Source organism: Geotrypetes seraphini, chromosome 2, assembly GCF_902459505.1.
Source record: "Geotrypetes seraphini chromosome 2, aGeoSer1.1, whole genome shotgun sequence".
Taxonomy (NCBI): domain Eukaryota; kingdom Metazoa; phylum Chordata; class Amphibia; order Gymnophiona; family Dermophiidae; genus Geotrypetes; species Geotrypetes seraphini.
In genome coordinates, this window is record NC_047085.1 from 267,505,438 (window position 1) to 267,525,218 (window position 19,781).

A 19,781-nucleotide genomic window follows, 5' to 3' on the forward strand; every position below is an offset into this window, starting at 1 on the left:
AAAAAATAAAAATATGGTAATACACCAGCCAGTCCAGGCATTCCAGGACCTGGACCACTCGATCCATTGGGCGCCAAACTTTGGCCAACAAAGGGGCATGATCATTCATTCGGCCAAGTAAGGATGCACCTGCAAACCTATCTTCCTCAAGAGAACTGTCAACCACCATCATCTCGGTGAAGGTACGTGGTGCCGTTACCAGGCCAAAAGGCAGAGCTGAAAACAGTAAAGATTTTCCAGATCATGAAACCAGAGAAATTCTAGTGTGCCTGAACAATAGGAATATACAAGGAAGTCCCTGTGAGAACTAGAGAGGCAAGGAACTGTCCCAGGTGAAACATGGTCATGTCAGAAGAGGTAATCCTTACAACCTAAAGTGCAGATAAGTCATTCTGTATTGCTACACCGTTAATAAGTTATATTGATTTAAATAAGAAAAAAATTATGGGACAGTCCAAACGTGATCCTATGAAGATGTTGGCTATATTGTTGAGTATATAAATGGCTCATGATAGAGTGCTGAGGATCCACTAAGTATAAGAGTATTGATTTAAATTGTTAATTAGGTAGAATTTTTTAGTTACCTTATTATATATAGTGTTGCAAAAAAAGTTTTTCTTTTTCAAAATCAATATTTTTTTTTAGGTCAAAGGTACCGCAACGGGAGCCACAGTAGTTCCCAAAATAGCTAATTTATGTGTTAGCAATTTTGAGACACAATTCTTGGACACCTCTCCCTGGAGATCAAATATTGTGTTTTGGAAAAGATTTATAGATGACGGGGGTTTTTTCATTTCGAAAGGGGTTGTGGAACAGTTGAAACATTTTTTTACATGGCTCAATAATTGTGACAGCAATTTGAGGTTTACTTTTTACTTGACATCACTCCCAGATATGTTTTTTGGATTTCTTGGTCACCTATACAAATGAAGGGTTTTCCTACAAAATCTATTGGAAGCCCACAAACAGAAACACCCTTCTTCATTATATAAGTTGTCATCATCCTCACTTGCAGCATAACATCCCTGTGGGGCAATTTCTGTGGCTGCATAAAATTTGTTCATCAATAGAGAAATTTGAGGTTCAGGCCACTATCATGAAAGAAAGGTTTATCAATGATGGGCAGAACGGTCCTGAGAAAATTAAGAGAGTCATGGGATAGGTGGCACAGTTCGGTTGTGGATTAGGAATTGGTTATCAGATAGAAAACAGAGGGTAGGATTAAATAGTCATTTTTCTCAATGGAGGAGAGTAAACAGTGGAGTGCTGCAGGGATCTGTACTAGGACCGGTGGTGCTATTTAACTTATTTATAAATGATCTGGAAATTGGAACGACGAGTGAGGTGATTAAATTTGCAGATGACACTAAACTGTTCAAAGTTGTTAAAACACATGCCGATTGTGAAAAATTGCAGGCAGGCCTTAGGAAATTGGAAGACTGGGCTTCCAAGTGGTAGATGAAATTTAATGTGGACAAATGCAAAGTGATGCACATTGGGAAGAATAACCCGAATCACAATTACCAGATGCTAGGATACACATTGGGGGTTAGCGCCCAAGAAAAGGATCTGGGTGTCATCGTAGACAATATGATGAAACCTTCCGCCCAATGTGCAGTGGCAGTCAAAAAAGCAAACAGGATGCTAGGAATTATTAAAAAAGGGATGGTTAACAAGACTAAGAATGTTATAATGCTCCATGGTGCGACCTCATCTGGAGGACTGCATTCAATTCTGGTCTTCTTATCTCAAGAAAGATATAGCAGCACTAGAAAAGGTTCAAAGAAGAGCAGCCAAGATGATAAAGGGGATGGAACTCCTCTCATATGAGGAAAGACTAAAAAGATTAGGGCTCTTCAGTTTGGAAAAAAGATGGCTGAAGGGAAATATGATTGAAGTCTACAAAATCCTAAGTGGAGTAGAACAAGTAGATCGATTTTTCACTCCTTCAAAAATTAAAAAGATTAGGGGACACTCGATGAAACTGTAGGGAAATACTTTTAAAACCAATAGGAGGAAATATTTTTTCATTTAGAGAATAGTTAAGCTCTGGAACACATTGCCAGAGGTTGTGGTAAGAGCGGATAGCGTGGCTGGTTTTAAGAAAGATTTGGACAATTTCCTGGAGGAAAAGTCCATATTCTGTTATTAAGACATGGGGGAAGCCACTATACGTGTACATGAAAAATGAATGGAAGAAATTGGGGGTGGGATTGGGGGCAGGGCTGGGGTGGGATTGGGGGCGGAACTGACAATTAATAGATGTCCCATTTTGATGAAAAATATAAATGGTCACATTAACCAACCTGCTTGTGAAGTGCTGCTGCTCTGTCTGCAGAGGGATGAAACTGAATACTTTGAAGAATTTTTATTTGTACCTCTAAAGTATTAGTTATATTTGTAGAAATTGAACTTTTTTGATAATGTTATTTTTAAGTACACATTTAACATTTGTTTAGGAATTAATATTCCTGAACTTTAGTACAAGCAGTTTTCTTTCAAAGGCTGAATATGTTGTGATGGCATTTTTAAGTTTCATTTTTCTAAAATTAATTTTTTTATCACCTTTAGGTTTGAGGATAGAATTTGACTATTAGAGGAAGGTATGCTCTCACTCCCTTTTAGGTATGTTGTATTTATTTATTTTAAATCACTGGACCACTTAGACATGCATGGAATCTACAACTAATTTCATATGTTATAGCTAGATAGTTCTGTTCCACTTCTACACCTTTTTCACTTGGAGTCTGTTTAGATTGAAAGCTCTTTTGAGCAGGAGCTGTCTTCTTTATGACTCTGTACAGTGCTGCTTACATCTGGTAGCAGTGGCACAGCGAGGGTGAAATGCCCCTCCCCCACCTACTTCTCTGCCCCACCCCACCCCACCCACTCCGCCCTCTCGTGCCGTGTGCACCTTCCTTTCCCCCATATCTCTTTAATGTTCCTGCCATGAGAAGCAACCCCAACCTGCTGCTTGTGCCAGCATTGGCTCTTCCTCTGACATCACTTCCTAGGCATGGATCAAGGAAGTGACATCAGAGGAACAGCTGACGCTGGTGTGAGCAGCAGATTGGGGTTGTTGTTCATGCTGTGAACGTTAAAAGAGGTACGAGGGAAGGGAAGGGGCACATGTGTGCGGTGGTGGGCGGCGGGGAAGAAGCGGGGGAGGGGGAAAAGAGGATGAATGCCGGTGCCCCCACCAAGACGGCGCCCAAGATGGACAGCCCCCCTTACTACGCCACTGTTTGGTAGCGCTATAGAAATAATAGTAGTAGTAGTAGTTTTATTTGTGCTCTTTTATCTCTAGGCGAGTTTAATGCTAACAGCATTTTTAAGCTCCTGTTATATTCATACACCATTTTGGCATTTTTACTATCATCGTGCTTTTCATTCATTTTACTGTTTTAAGACTGTTTATGTAATTTTTATTTATGCAGTTTATTAGAGCTGTATCACAAAGCATATTTTACTATTCAGTCAAATATGAATAATGAAAAATATTATTTGTCTGAATATAAATAATTGGCATTAAGATTTAACATATCAAATAATAAAAAAAAGCTAAGTGAAATCAGAGATCAAGTGTTTTAGTAGGATTTAGCACAGTAGAGCCCCAGATTATTCATATTTGAATTTAAATCACTATCTGGCCAAATATGAATAATGTATTCGGGGAACTATTCAGGGCCAAATCAAATCAAATACAAACATTCGGTGCAGCCCTATTAATTTGATATTCAGTTTCTTTTTATGCATGTGAATTTTAATTTTTTATTGATATAATTGATTATTAGGGCAAATCATGGCAACACCAGGTATTTGGTTGAACTAAATTGCTCACTTCTACACTACTGGTCTGCTTTGTTTGCTGCTTTGATTGTTTGTGGATTGTTGCCTCTCAGTAAACTAATAGTACAAAATATCCAAGAAAATTATTTTTCCTTGATGAATTAGATATCAAGTTGTAGAACATATCTAAATTTTATACATCTGTAGTTCAACAGTTCCAATGAGGAAACACTTACTGAAATCATACAAAAAATATAGGAGAAATTGACTAGAAAAGCACAAAAAAATTAGCAAGCATTAGCATTGTGCTGCTTCTCTTTTTGCTAACCTGTCCAGTAGTGGCTCCAACCAACCATCATGACACTCACAATGGCAGTCAAGAAATGTCAGAACATCCCCTTTGGCTTTAGAAGCTCCAAGTAGTCTTCCTCGAACTAATCCTTCCCTTTTAGTTGTACGAACAAGACGTACCTTTTTTAGGCCAGATATGTAATTTTCCAAACGCTTCTTTAAATGTTCTATAGAAAAATGCAGAACACACAAATACAATGATAATATATTTTCTGCTTACCACACAAATGCATTTTTTAAGCTGAAATCATGCTGGTGGAGGTAAACCCATATACTTTTGTTCAGTCTGTATTGCTCATTTTGTTATAAAGTAGCCTAGAACAGTGTTTCTCAACTTCTTCAAACCAAGTACCCCCCCAAGTCTAACAAATATCAACCAAGTACCCCCACCCAAGCTCCGCCCCAGACCTGCCAAAGCTCCACCACTAACCCCACCCCCATAATAATAGTACTAATTGTAATGCAATTTCTTCTATCTATTTTTCATATCTATAATAATAAAATGCTAGCTGCGCATGCGCACTCTCGCCGCGTGTTCCCTGAGATCTGATCTGTCGGGCTGTGCTGGCGAGAGTGCGCATGCGCGTACTACGTCACCAGCCGACAATCGCCTCCACAAGCCTGCTCCCAGCCAGCCGACGATCGTCTCCACAAGCTGGGACTGGGGCACAAAGAGCGCCTCCTGCCCCCCCCTCTCCGGGATGAACCGAGAAATGGAGCCGGGCCGCCCTCTGCGACAGACCAGAGGAGTCCAAGTCCTTTGCCATCCCCCCTTCCCTTCCCGCGGGCCCGACTACGAATCTGGTGATTCCAGCAGCGTGTGCAGCAGACTTCACATGCTGCTTCGGACCCTTCTACTGCCCTGATTTGCTCTGCCGCGTCTCTGATGATGTCATCAGGGACCTGCCAGAGTAAATCAGGGCAGTAGAAGGACCCGAAGCAGCGTGTGAAGACAGCTGCACATGCTGCTGGAATCATCAGGTTCGTAGTCGGGCCCGCGGGAAGTGAAGGGGGGGGGCGGCAAGGATTCTCTATCCGAGTAAAGAACAAACTCCGGGGAGAACGGCAGAGACCGGGCCTGTACTAACTCCCTTGGACAGGGGGAGCAGGAAGAGGTGCTGATGGACAGGGGGGAAAAATGAAAGGAGGCCTACTGCTGGACAGGGGGAGCTGGAAGAGGTGCTGATTTACAGGGGGGGGAAAGGAAGGGAGGCCTACTGCTGGACAGGGGAAGCAGGAAGAGGTGCTGATGGACAGGGGGGGAAAAAGAAAGGGAGGCCTACTGCTGGACAGGGGGAGCAGGAAGAGGTGCTGATGGACAGGGGGGTGAAAAAGGAAGGGAGGCCTACTGCTGGACAGGGGGAGCAGGAAGAGGTGCTGATGGACAGGGGGGAGGTAAAACAAAGGGAGAAGGCTGCTGCTGGATAAAGGGAGCAGTGAAGGGGTGGTGGTGGACACAGGGGATGTAAAAAGAAGGGAGAATGGACAGGGGGAGCACGCAAGGGGTGGTGGTGGTGGACAGCCGAAAGAAAGAAAGAAAGACAGAAATACAGAAAGCGGCTAAGGAGACAGAGAGAGAAAGAAATAAAGACAGACACACACATATATTCTAGCACCCGTTAATGTAACGGGCTATAAAGCTAGTACACAATATAATCTTATTAATACATAATGCAGTGTTCTCCCCAGAAATTTTTTCCAGCCGGGTGCATGAAAAAGTAGCAGGGTGGGGTGGGATGGGGAAAATTAACCCCCTCTTTTACTAAGATGCGTTAGCATTTTTAGCGCGCGCAAACCCCCGCGCTAAGCGGGAAAACTAAAGCCAGCTCAATGCTGGTGTTAGCATCTAGTGCACATGGCAATACTGCGCGCGCTAAGCGCACGCTAAAATCACTATCGCAACTTAGTAAAAAGAGCCCTAAATATGTACTATTTTTTATTAGTTTATTATTATTTCCCAATGCTCAATATGACTTCCTTTTTTAAGGTTTGACACTTGTGCCAGAATATTTTTACTAAATTTAAGAAGTATCCAATTCTAGAAGGGAATAATTAGATATTTGCCCTCTTTCAAATGGTATAGAGGTTTAAAAAATGGAAAAGCGTTAATGAAGTCATTAGGTTCAATCTAGCCATTTATTTCTGCATGAATTTAAACAACTAAAAAAAAAAAGATAAATATAGCTCATCCAGTCATACAAGAAATGGCTCTAGAGCAGGGGTGCCCACATTTTTTGGCTTGTGAGCTACTTTTAAAATGACCAAGTTAAAATGATCTACCAACAATAAAATTTTTAAAAACACAAAGCACACTGTACACAGAGAAAATGTCATTAAGGAAGGAGGGAGGGGTCACAAACTTGGGATACAGAAGGAAGGGAGCGATACAGAAGGAAGGGGAATGAACTTGGGACAAAGGAAGGAAGGAGGGTGGGAGCATGAACTTGGGACACAGAATGGAGAGAGGGACATGTTGGGACACAGAAAGAAGAAAGGGGACACAAACTTAAGACAAAGTCTGTAAGGAAGGAGGGAGGGAGCACAAACTTGGGATACAGAAGGAAGGGAGGGATACAGAAGGAAGGGAGGGAAGGGGCATGAACTTGGAACACAGGATGGAAGGATAGAAGGAAAGAGATGCTGAGGTGGAGGAGGGAATAGAAAGGGAAAATTGTTGAGCATGAGTGTGAGGGAAAGAGATGGTGTACATGGGGAAAGGAAGAAAGAGGAGAATGTTGGGCATAGGAAGAGAATTGTTGGACATGTTGGTGGGAGAGGAGTAAGGTAGAGAGATGAGAGGGAGAAATGTTGGATGTGGTGGTGGAGAGGGAACAGTAGGACAGATGCAAGAAGGAAGAATGTTGGACCTGGTGGTGGAGGGAATGGAGGAAGAGATGTCGCATGGTTCTGGAGAGGGGTAATAGAAGGAGAAATGTTGGGCATGGGGCTGGTGGGCAGGGGCAAAAGATGCTGCACACAGTCCGGGGGGGGGGATGAGAGAGGGAGAAATGTTGGATGTGGCAGTAGAAGGAGTTGGAGCGATATACCCTAAATCCCTCTATCTTTCTTTCCTCACTCCCTTTGCAGCAAGGGAAGGAATGAGAGAGATAGTGGACGTTGCACAAGGGGGTGGAGGAGAGAGGAAGAAATGCTGTGCAAGGTGGGGAGGGGTAAAAGAGTGTGCTTTGTGTAGTTTAATTTTGTGGTTACCATTATGTATTATTAACATAGTAACATAGTAGATGACGGCAGATAAAGACCCGAATGGTCCATCCAGTCTGCCCAACCTGATTCAATTTAAAAAAAATTTTTTTTTTCTTCTTAGCTATTTCTGGGCAAGAATCCAAAGCTTTACCCGGTACTATGCTTGGGTTCCACCTGCCGAAATCTCTGTTAAGACTTACTCCAGCCCATCTACACCCTCCCAGCCATTGAAGCCCTCCCCTGCCCATCCTCTACCAAACGGCCATACACAGACACAGACCGTGCAAGTCTGCCCAGTAACTGGCCTTAGTTCAATATTTAATATTATTTTCTGATTCTAAATCTTCTGTGTTCATCCCACGCTTCTTTGAACTCAGTCACAGTTTTACTCTCCACCACCTCTCTCGGGAGCGCATTCCAGGCATCCACTACCCTCTCCGTAAAGTAGAATTTCCTAACATTGCCCCTGAATAAGATTATATCGTGTGTATGTGAAAAATGAATGGAAGAAATGGCACTTACAATTAGTACTATTATTAATATGGCGGCCGGGTCTGGGGTGGAGCCTGGGCAGTGCTTTTGGGCCCCCCAAACAAGAAAGCATTTCACTGACTATGGATGTTGGACCTAGTGTGAGAGGAGAGATGGTAGACCTGCTGGGAGGAAGGGGGACGAATGACCACATCCCAGAAATTTTGGCATAATTTTGCATTTTCTCAATTTAAAAAATCCTTATCTCCAAGATGCAAACCGAGCCATTTTCTACACATAGCAATTTAAGTTTTTGCATACAGGCCCCTTATATTAGCTTTTTCACTCCTTTATATTCATTTGAAACATGTTCACCATTTGTTAAGTTTTCTCTCTCTCTCTCTCTTTTTTTTTTGCATTCAGCATCTTGAACGTCCCTGTTTACTGAGTAGACATACAAATTTAGAAATGATTCACAATTACTATCCTACCAAGAGCTAAACAAACTTTAAATAACTTTACAGTAACTTCAAATCCTGGGGGGGAAAATACCACAGTATTACTATACATGCACAGTTTTTTTTCCAGTGACAAATTGCTAAATATAAAATAGTATCAAAACATATCCACAAATGAATTTTGGCCCTTTGTCAACTAGTAATCAGTCATATCAATCATGGAGTTATAAGTCACTCACACCCCTATAACGTACAAGTCCAGACCAGTCCATCTGACTTCTACTACCGGCAAGCCCTTGCACAATGACGTCACGTACTCAAGCTCCCGGAAAGATTCCTTGTTCGATACGATGTAGGTGTGGCCTGGCAGGATGTCATCCATGGTGCTTACGGGGTGGCCCTCGTGCAGCGTGAAGATCCGCAGCACCGACCCCTGCGGCACGGGCATGTGCCTAGTCAACTCTGACAGGAGGGCGTCTAAAGTGGGCACATGCTTGCCATTGATCACCAATTTCTTGCCAACGAAGAAAGGGTCACCATTACGGTAGAAGACCACCAATCTGGCCGGGATTAACTGCGTTGGGTAGCCATTGTATATTTCATCCTGCGATAACCTGGATATGATGATGATTCGGAGAACGGGAGAGGGGGAATCGGCGATGAACTGGTATCAAACAGGTGGTGACCATGCTTTAAGCAGCGAGGTTGCGAAGGACAGCGTGGAAGAGAGTGCGAGGTCTGATTTGTTCAGTGTCCTGTCCTGCACCATAGGCATCCTGCGCTGCGGTGACGTTTCCAAGTGAGCGAAGGGAAGGCTCCCCTTGTGCCGTGACTTTTTTGCCTCATTAGGCACAAGTCAGCAACGGAGGGAAGCTTACAACTTGCTTCAGGCCTTCCTCGTTGCCGGGTCCTGCCATCGTGGAAACAGAAAGTAGGCAGGACCCGGCAGCGAGGAAGGCCCGAAGCAAGTTGTAAGCTTCTATCCGTCGTTGACCAGTCTCCTGCCTTAGCCCGTAGTGAACTCATGCTTCGGGGCTCTAAGGTGTGCGTGCCAGCTTCCCTTCTCTCCCCCCCCCCCCCCACATAACTTCCGGTTTCAGAGGGAAGAGAAGGGAAGCTGGCACGCACACCTTAGAGCCCCGAAGCATGAGTTCGCATCTTCAAGCCGGTGAGAGATGGTTTTTTGGGGGGATTTTTTTATGTTGAGTGGCAGCAGCAGCAGGATTCCCGATAGATGACAGCCGGGTGGTCATCTAAATTAGCCGGGTGGACCGCCCAGCTAAAAAGCCCTGGGGAGAACACTGATAATAGTAACCACAACATTAAAAAAACACAAAGCACACTGTACACAGAGAAAATCTTTATCATTTATATTCGGGGTTTTATTCAAAGAGGTCAAGGCAGATGACTTTAAAATATGCAATGTCACCGCAGTAACAACTATAGAAAAATAGACAAATACGAGGGCTGTTCAAAAAGTATCAGAACTTTATTCATAAAAAATACTCGCATTCAGATACAACAGTCTTATACTAATCTCCTTCAAAGTAGTCCCTTTGGGCTGCCACACACTTCTTCCAACGGTTCTGCCACTGTTGGAAGCAGTGCTGAAATGTCTCGTTTGAGATTGCTTGCAACTGGTCCATCGTATTCTGCATGATGTTTTCTTTTGACTGAAATCTGGTCCCTTTCAGGGGCATTTTCAGCTTGGGGAAAACCCAAAAGTCACACGGAGCCATGTCGGGAGAGTAGGGAGCCTGAGGAATCACAGGTGTGTTGTGTTTGACCAGGAAACTCCGTATCAAATGGGAAGAATGGGCAAGTACGTTATCATGATGGAGCTGCCAATTGCCCGTTGCCCACAGGTCCAGCTGTTTGCGTCTCACAGCATTACGAAGGCGACGCAGAACCTCTTGGTAGTATTCCTTGGTGATGACTGTGCCGTGTGGTGCATACTCGTGATGAACCACGCCACTGGAATCAAAGAAGATGGTCAGCATGACTGACATTGCTGCAGACCTGCCTTGCTTTTTTTGGCCTCGGGGATGTTGAATGTTTCCATTGTGATGACATCAACTTGGTTTCTGGGTCGTACCCATAAACCCAATACTCATCGCCAGTGATCACTGTGCTGAGGAAGTTGGGATCACTGTTCACAGTCTCCAGCATGTGTTGTACGATCTCCAAACGGAGTTGCTTCTGCTCGATCGTTAGCAGTTTTGGCACAAACTTCGCTGAAATTCTCCTGAAGCCCAAATCCTCAGTCAAAATGGAATGAACAGATCCAACGCTGATGCTCGCCTCATCTGCAAGTTCTCTGATCGTGATTCGACGATCCTGCATCACCAGGGTCCTCACTTGGTCAATGACGATCTCATTTCTGATGTTGAGGGCTTACCAGAACATGTTTCACTCTCCACTGATGTGCAGCCATCTCTGAAGCAGTTGTACCACTCCTTTATCTGTGTGGTGCCCATTGCTTCATCCCCGAAGGCCTATTGAATCTTGCAGATCGTTTCCACTTGGGAATTGCCAAGCTTTACACAAAATTTAATGCAGTAGCGTTGTTCAACTTTTTCTGCCATTTTGTCAAAAACGGAAATCTGACAGCGCTCAATTACACTTCCTCACTCATCGACGGTCTGCTGGCAACTGACAGCTTCTGTAGGCGGGAAAAAATTCAAGCATGCACATTAGGGTCGCCTACATACGTGCACTAAACCATGCCTCCCTAGCTTTATTTGTTTACGCAAGAAAAATTAAGGTCTGATACTTTTTGAACAGCCCTCATATACTGCAAAATATAGACAGCAGATATAAATTCTCATAACTGACACATTTTGATTACTAAATTGAAAATAGAATCATTTTTCCTACCTTTGTTGTCTGACGATTTCATGAGTCTCTGGTTGCACTTCTTTCTTACTTTACATTCAATATTTCTTTCTGCTTCCTGCATGTATCCTCTCCTCCAGACCTCATTCCCTTCCCCAATCAACATCTCTCTCTGTCCCTCCATGAGTCCAACTTTTTTTCCTCTCTCCCCCACCCCCATTGGCAATATGTCTCCCTCTCTCTCTCACTGTCCATCTGTCTTGAGAGATCCAGGCATCTCTCCCACCTCCTCTACTGCCACATACAACATTTCTCCCTCTCTCATCCCTTGGATCATGTGCAGTATTTTTCACCACTGCCCACCAGCCCCATGCCCTTTTCTCCTTCTATCACCCCTTTCCAGTACAATGCCACATCGCTCCCTCCATCACTATGTCCAATATTCCTCCCCCTTGCATCCCCTTCAATCTGTCCCTCTGCTCCCTCTCTACCACCACCGTCGACGGACGGGTGGGCAGGGAATATTCTCCGTGGCAGCCATGCCACTTACCCCCAACAAGAGGCCCGTGTACGTACCATGTGTTGAGAAACACTTCTTTAGACTGTTTAGAGTATGAAGTGGGACAGAAGTATCTGGAATGGTAGATGTTAAGAGAGGGGTACCTCAGGATTCTGCCCTATCTTCTATCCTTTTCAATATATACTGTATATGTCCCATGTATAATGGTGTTCAAGGGTTGGAGAGGTGTTTGCAGGATTATAGGGAGGAGATTGTGGAATGGATGAATGATCATGGGCTAAAGTTGAATGTGAATAAAACGTAGGTGATGATTGTGAAAAATTGAACGGATGATTGGAATTTGAGAGGTTGAATGTGATGGGAGAGAAACTGATGGTGAAGGAGATGAATGTGGTGGGAGTGCACTTGGACAGTTCAGAAACTATGGAAAGCCAAATATTGAAGACAATACAGGTAGGATATATGCAGCTGAGAATGTTGTATAGATTGAAACCAATGCTGAAGGACTATGATTTTTGTACTGTAGTGCAGGCACTAATTTTAAGTAAGGTGGATTATTGTAATGCATTATATTTGGGAGTTGCGAAGGTAAAGATGAGAGCATTGCAGTTACTTTTGAATTCTGCAGCATGGTTGATTATTAACGTGTGTCGAGAATAACTCATATAACACCGATTCTTAAACGACTTCATTGGTTACTGATTCAGCATAGGGGACAATACAAAGTATTGTCAATAGTGCATCAGGTAGTATACCAAGTTTCTCCTGTTGTATTGAAGGGATGGTTTGAAATATATCGCCCACAAAGAACTTTTTTATCTGAAACAAGATTGAAGTTAAATTCTAACAAGAGTAGGTCAATTGTACATTCAAGGAGTGCAGATACTATGGTATCTGGGGGGGGGGTTGGGGTAAAGCTTTGGCACACTCTGGCTGGAACCTTGCAGTTACGTATGTCCAGATTAGGCTTTAAGAAACTATTAAAAACACCTGCTTATCAATGCAATTATGTGATGGAATTTGACTGAGGTTAAGAGGTGTGGCTTATGGTAGGTCAATGATTTGGTTTATTTACTCTGATGTTATTCTAAAGTTATGTAGGATTTACCTTTATAACTACTATATCTGTATTGTCAAATTTTTATGCATATTTATGTGAACCGTGTAAGCTATATGCAGTATATAAATTTTTTAAATAAATAAAATATCTCCCCTCTCCCGCCTTTTCTCCAAAGTATACAGATTGAGATCTTTAAGTCTGTCTCCATACACCTTATGATGAAGACCACACTCCATTTTAGTAGCCTTCCTCTGGACCGACTCCATCCTTTTTATATCTTTTTGAAGCTGCGGTCTCCAGAATTGTACACAATATTCTAAATGAAGTCTTATCAGAGTTTTATACAGGGGCATTAATACCTCTTTTTTCCTACTGGCCATACCTCTTCCTATGCACCCTAGCATCCTTCTAGCTTTCGCAGTCACCTTTTCAAACTGTTTGGCCACCTTAAGATCATCACATACAATCACACCCAAATCCCACCCTTCTGTCGTGCTCATAAGTTCTTCACCCCTAAACTGTACCGTTCCTTCGGGATTTTGCAGCCCAAATGCATGACCTTGCATTTCTTAGCATTAAATTTTAGCTGCTAAATTTCAGACCATTCTTCAAGCTTCGCAAGGTTGTTCTTCATGTTATTCACACCATCCAGGGTGTCTACTCTATTGCAGATTTTGATATCATCCGCAAAGAGGCGAATCTTACCTGACAGACCCTTCAGGAATATCGCGTATAAAAATGTTAAAAAGAACAGGCCCAAGAACAGAACCTTGAATCACACCACTGGTAATATCCCTTTCCTCAGAGCAATCTCCATTGACTACTATCCTCTGTCGTCTTCCACTCAACCAGTCCTTGACCCAGCCCATCACTTTGGGGCCCATCCCGAGGGCACTCAGTTTATTTATTAGATATCCGTGTGGAACACTGTCAAAGGCTTTGCTAAAATCTAAGTACACCACATCTAGCACACTCCTCTATCCAACTCTGGTCACCCAGTCAAAGAAATTGATCAGATTTGTCTGACAAGACCTAACTCTAGTGAATCTATTTTGCCTCTAGTCCTGAAATCTACCGGATTCCAGAAACTTCATTCTGTTTCAAAAGCGTTTCCATTCATTTGCTTACCACAGAAGTCAGACTTACTGGCCTGTAATTTCCTACTTCTTCCTTACTTCCACTTTTGTGAAGAGGGACCACATCCGCCCTTCTCCAGTCCTCTGGTACCACTCCCTACTCTAGAGAAGCATTGAAAAGGTCAGTCAGCGGAGCTACCAGAACTTCCCTAAGTTCCTTCAGCACCCTCAAATGTACACCATCCGGCCCCATCACTTTGTCTACCTTTAATTTAGCTAGCTCTTCACGAACACAGCCCTCTGAAAATCAATCAGTGTCAACCACTCCTTCAACCCAATTCATGTTTGTCTTCTGCAGTTCTGCACCCAGCACTTCAGTTGTGAACACAAAACAGAAATATTTGTTAAGCAATTCAGCCTTTTCTTTATCAGCTTTGACATATTCCTCCCTTTCACTTTTAAGTCTCAAAATGCCACTTTTGCACTTCTTGCTATCAATGATACATCTAAAAAATGTCTGTTTCCCTGTTTTACTATGTCTGCTATTTTTTCTTCCATTTGTATCTTTGTTTTCCTCTTAACTTTTCCAGATATTTTTGCCTGTCTTCCTCTATCTGCAATCTTTTGTAGTTTATGAAAGCTAACGTCTTATTCCTTACCTTCTCAGCTACTACATTTGAGAACCAAAGCAGCCTTCTTTTCCTCTTACTTTTACTTACTTGCCTCACAAAAAGTTGTTGCCCTTATAATAACTCCTTTCAGTTTTGCCCACTGCATTTCTACTCCTTCCAGATGTTCCCATCCAGACAATTCCTTGATGTAATCCCCCATTCAAACAAAAGTTTGGGTTTTTTTAACAGCTCAAAGCACTCACTACTTGGCGCTCGCGTTTTGAGTAGTTAATGCTTTCGGTGTTAATTGATCCAGTGCCCTGAAGCAGCGGCAAGAGCAAGCCACGGAACTATGGCCATCATTGCATTTTCAGCTATATCAATCTTTAGATTTTCTTTAGATTTATATTTTTGCTGCATTATTATACAGATTGCTGTGATGTGCATATCTAATATATTGCCATTGGACTGTCAAATATTACTAATGAAGGTTTTTTTCCTGCCTATGATGATAAGTTTGGAGTAGAGTCAGATTGAGCCGCAAGACCATGTACTACACTTTTCCCTCCCTATTCGTGGGGGTTAGGGGCAGAGTCGGCCCGCGAATAGGGAAAATTTGCGATTGGCTTTTGGGCCAGCTCTGACCCACCCCCAGACCTTACCTGGTGGTCTAGCGGTGATGCGGGGCAGGAGCGATCTTCCCACACTCCTGCCCCGTGCAGAGCCGTGCTGTGAGTTCCCATGGTCTCATGAGACTACAACAAGAACTCCCATTGTAATCTCATGAGACCACAGGAACTCACAGCATGGCTCTGCACGGGGCAGGAGTATAGGAAGATCTCTCCTGTCCCATGTCACCGCTAGACCACCAGGTAAGGTCTGTGCTCCTAGGGCAGCTGCTTGCCTCCTCCGCCTCCGATCACCTCCTCCTCCTCCAATCGCCTCCCTCCTCCTCCGATCACCTCCCTCTTTGCCCCGATTCAAGTCCCGGGGCAGTTTTTTTCAATGCGGGCTGCCAACGAGCGATTCTCATAAGGGGGGGCTGGAGAAAAAAAAATCTCAAATAATTGAAACCACGAATAAGGAGGGAGAAGTGTATACTCATTCCATTAGTGTGCCTAATATTTGCTATGGGCCCGCTCAGGCTGTTTTCCTTCATTAATAACTGTTTTATGCATACAATCATTTAAAATATACTGGTCTACATTATAAGGGACTATTAGAATCAACATTTTAAGATCACGTGTTTCTAATTTTACAATTTGTTGATACTGGAACATAGCTACTATAACTTTTACATATCACGCATAAGAACTGGATCTGTCCAATCAGCACACATTATTTCTGACCAATCAGATGTCCAGTCCAGATGTCTAGGTAACAGGGCAACTACAAAAAGCATGGGCTTTAGGGGTTTCATACATTTTCTGCATCAATCATGAACAAGAATCGGAGAAGCATATTCATATGTCAGTGATAAAGAAGGATTTTCATGCTGCCAGATTGCCAACAAAGTCAGCTGCAGTCACAGTGTAGTAGTAAAGATTGTACAAAAGAAATGACAGTTTCAGTTATACAAGCCTTGGTCCAGTTGTTCATGTGCATTCACATTACACCAAGATGGTGCACTTTGACACATTTCATTGACTAATCACAAGTTGACCTCACCTCAGCTACTGCGTGAGTGGCAAGACAATGGTCATGTCAGTGTCAGCTCATCAACAGCTTGTTGCCGGTGCCTGCAGTTTGGTCTGCGGGGCTGCAAAGCATGCAACAAGCCACTGATAACTGACATCCAAAGGCACAACTGGATAGAGTGGGCGCAGAATAGTGCTGCCCGATTCAGGAAAAGAATTTCAATTCGATTCAGCCTATTGAATTGATTTTTCGATTCGATTTTCCTGCCCAATTGGGTGTTATTTTCAAACATCCTGTTGGGTTTATTTTATATTTACTGAATGTAGGGAACAGAATAATATCTAATTGTGATGATATACTAATTTACTACTTGCATATCACAATCTTGTGCTTTGTAACTTATTTTATCTAAAATTGTTGAATTAAATAGTGCTCAGACCACAACCTATAGTGTTTAAGTGTAACAAACCACACAACACCGGCTGCCATCAGCACTATTCTTGTCTGTGGCACTAAATATACATCTCATAACCTCTTTCAATTAAAATAACTTATCTTTTTATGGTGGTCAGTTCACAACAGATGGTCACGTAGCAGGCAGCCAGGCATTATAAAGTGCTCCTGTGACTCTTAAAAGACTTCTGGAAGCTGAGAAACACAAGTCCTTCCTCCGACTCGAGTTTCGCTACAGCGTGCTTCCTCAGGAAGGGATTATCTTGAATCAGCCTCCATGAATGCACACATCCAAACCGCTCTGACAGAGCAGGCTACTATTCACCCCTTTTATAGCCTCTTCACCCCCTTTACCCTCTCCTACCCACACTGGCACTGTGGTGCAAACAAAATAAACAAACAACAAAGACTTTTCCTCTCTCTGTTAAATCTTAGCTCACGTTCGCGGTCTAATACCAGCTCTGGCAGGATACACATTTCAAATCTGACACATTGGTGTTTTTTTTAATATCATTTTTATTAAAGAGGCAACAAGAGAAACAAGCATGGTACAGGGATGCAGTAGGCAAACGAAGGCAGCAAGGAAAAAGAACATAATATCCATCGACAAGAGTACATAGCATGCCAGGAAGACACATGACTGTCCAGGAGCAAGAACAGCCCGCTTCCCTCATCGGCCCCAGTAATTTTGCAATATAGCGGGTCCAGCCCCAAGAATCCCCTACACGAGGGCCAACACACACACCAGGCGACACAATTCAGCCAAACCAGCAACCATACTCTACAACCCCCCCCCATTCAATCACCCCCCCTTCCCCCATCCCCCAAGTATGGAGACCAGAGGTAACCGCAGGAACACCCGCCACATGGCCAAGTAAGCCTCAGGGTTGGCGGAGCGTTTATGATAGCAAAGTTCAAAACATGCAAGCTCAATCATCTGATTGATTCAACAGTCCAAGGGAATCTGACACATTGTAATCACAAAATCAAATCATGTTGGTCCCAGGCTCTGGTTGTCTTCTGATAACTCGCTTGTCTGGGTCTCTTCTTTCATCTCTGCCCTCTCCTTCCATTTCCCTTCCCTCCCCCGGAGGTCTGGCATCTTTCCTTTTTTCATCTCCATCCCTACAGCTGCGACGGACCCCACCATCCCCAGATCCACCATCTCTCCTTTTCTCAACTATCCTTTCATCCAGCATCTCTCCCTCCTTCCCCACCATTCCAGGGTCTACCAGCTCTCCCTTTCTCTTTCCAACTACCCTCCTATCCAGTATCTCTATGCCCCACCGTGTCGAGCTCCATTCTCATGGAGATGATGCGGTATATAAACTTAAGGTTTAGATTAGATTAGATTAGATCCCTTGTGTCCAACTGCTCTCCCTTTCTGTTTCTTCCCTCCCTAAATCCCATTGTCCACCATCCCTCTACCTCTCCTCTATTTTTAGATCCATTATTTCTTCCATCCCCTCCATCTCCCCTCTCTATGATCTCTCCCAAGTTCATCTCCATGATCTCCCCAAAGTCCATCTCCCTTCCTCCACCAAGTTCATCTCTCCCATCCATCTTCTCCCCATCTCTCCCTCTCCAGTCCACCAACTTCCCAATGCAAAGTTTGGCTGAGGGCGCCCCGGTCCCTGCTAATGAATGAAGCGAGGTTCAGCTGCTCCCCAGAGCCTTCGTCGCCTCCGAGTGTAGCTCCACCTAAGCTTCAGACACTCAATGCAGGGAGCCGGGACCTGAGCCTGCCCTTTCCCGGTCCTGCCCCCTTCCCGCACAAGGCAGCGCGAGGGACAGGGGAGCCTGCGTCACCGTTGGAGGATTGGAGGATAACTGAACTGGGCCTGCTGTCACCCCAAGCGGCCCGTGCTTCCCTCCCGCTGCTCTTCTCGGCGCCTGCGCTCCTCTCACAAGACCTGAGGCCACTGTCATTTACTCTCAGCGGCCTGCACTTCCTTCCTGCTGCTCTTCTTGGCGCCGGCGCTCCTCTTACGAGTCCATACCACTTCCACCAGCGGCACAGGACCAGAGTGGCAGAATGGACAGGAAGGAGAGAGCCAGCCAACCAATCACCTTGCTGCCGCCAATCCGCATGCAGAGGTCTGTTTGGTGCTCCCTTTGCCGAAGTCCTTTCTTCTGATGTAACTTCCGGTTTTGCAAAACCGGAAGTTAAATTAGATGGAAGGACTCTGGTGGCAGAGGGAAAGGCCGAACGAGTCTCTACAGCAAGGGGGCCGACAAATCGATGAGTTCAGTTTTTTTTAAAAAACAAATCGATTCACGCAAAATGAATCAGTGAATTGATTCGAATCGGAAATCGGGCAGCACTAGCACAGAAGAACTCAAGCTGGACATGTGAAATGTGGGAAAAGGTGCTTTTCAGTGATGAAAGCACCTTCTGCTTGTTTGGTAACCAGGCCCACACCTATATGAGGAAGTTTTCTGAAGAGGAGTTCAAGCCTGAGTGCCTTAATCTCACTATGAAGCATCCTTTGAAGGTCATGGTCTCGGGCTGCATGATTGCCTGTGGTGTTGGACATCTGCACATAATCAATAGAATGATCAATGGGACAAAGTACATCACAATACTGCAAAAGTGCATAGAAACACAGAAACATGATGGCAGGTAAAGGCATCTAGTCTGCCCATCCGCAGTAACCATTATGTCTTTCTCTCTCTGACAGATCCCACGTGCCTAGCCCAGGCCCTCTTGAAATCAGACAGTCTCTATCTCCACCACCTCTTCCAGGAGACTGTTCCATGGATCTGCCACCCTTTCTGTAAAAAAAAAAAAAGTATTTCCTTAGATTACTCCGGAGCCTATCACCTGTTAACTTCCATTAATTTGCTTACCACAGAACACAGACTTACTGGCCTGTAATTCCCTACTTCTTCTTTACTTCCACTTTTGTGGAGAGGGACCATGTCCTCTCTTCTCCAGTTCTCCGGTACCACTCCCAACTCTAGAGACTCATTGAAAAGGTCAGTCAGCGGAGCTACCAGAACTTCCCTAAGTTCCTTCAGCACCCCAGGATGTATACCATCCGGCCCCATCGCTTTGTCTACCTTTATTTTAGCTAGCTCCTCATGAACACAACCCTCTGAAAATCGATCTGGGTCTCTTACTCTTCCATCCCTATTCACGTTTGTCTTCTGCGGTCCCGCTCCCAACGCGTCAGTCGTGAACATAGAACAGAAATATTTGTTAAGCAATTCAGCTTTTTCTTTATCAGCTTTGACATATTCCTCCCCCTTCACCATTGAGTCTCATAATGCCACTTTTGCACTTCTTCCTATTACTAATATCTCTAAAAAATG

The 19,781-nt window shown here is 43.9% G+C and overlaps 1 protein-coding gene across 1 annotated transcript in view; it reads right to left on the reverse strand.

The window, feature by feature from the left end:
* GALNT12 (polypeptide N-acetylgalactosaminyltransferase 12) overlaps positions 1-19,781 on the reverse strand; it is a 221,892-nt gene that overhangs the window by 134,161 nt on the left and 67,950 nt on the right. The window contains exon 3 of the mRNA XM_033929610.1: positions 4,118-4,307. Within this exon, the coding sequence (XP_033785501.1) occupies positions 4,118-4,307 (190 nt within the window). The remainder of the gene's footprint in view (positions 1-4,117; positions 4,308-19,781) is intronic.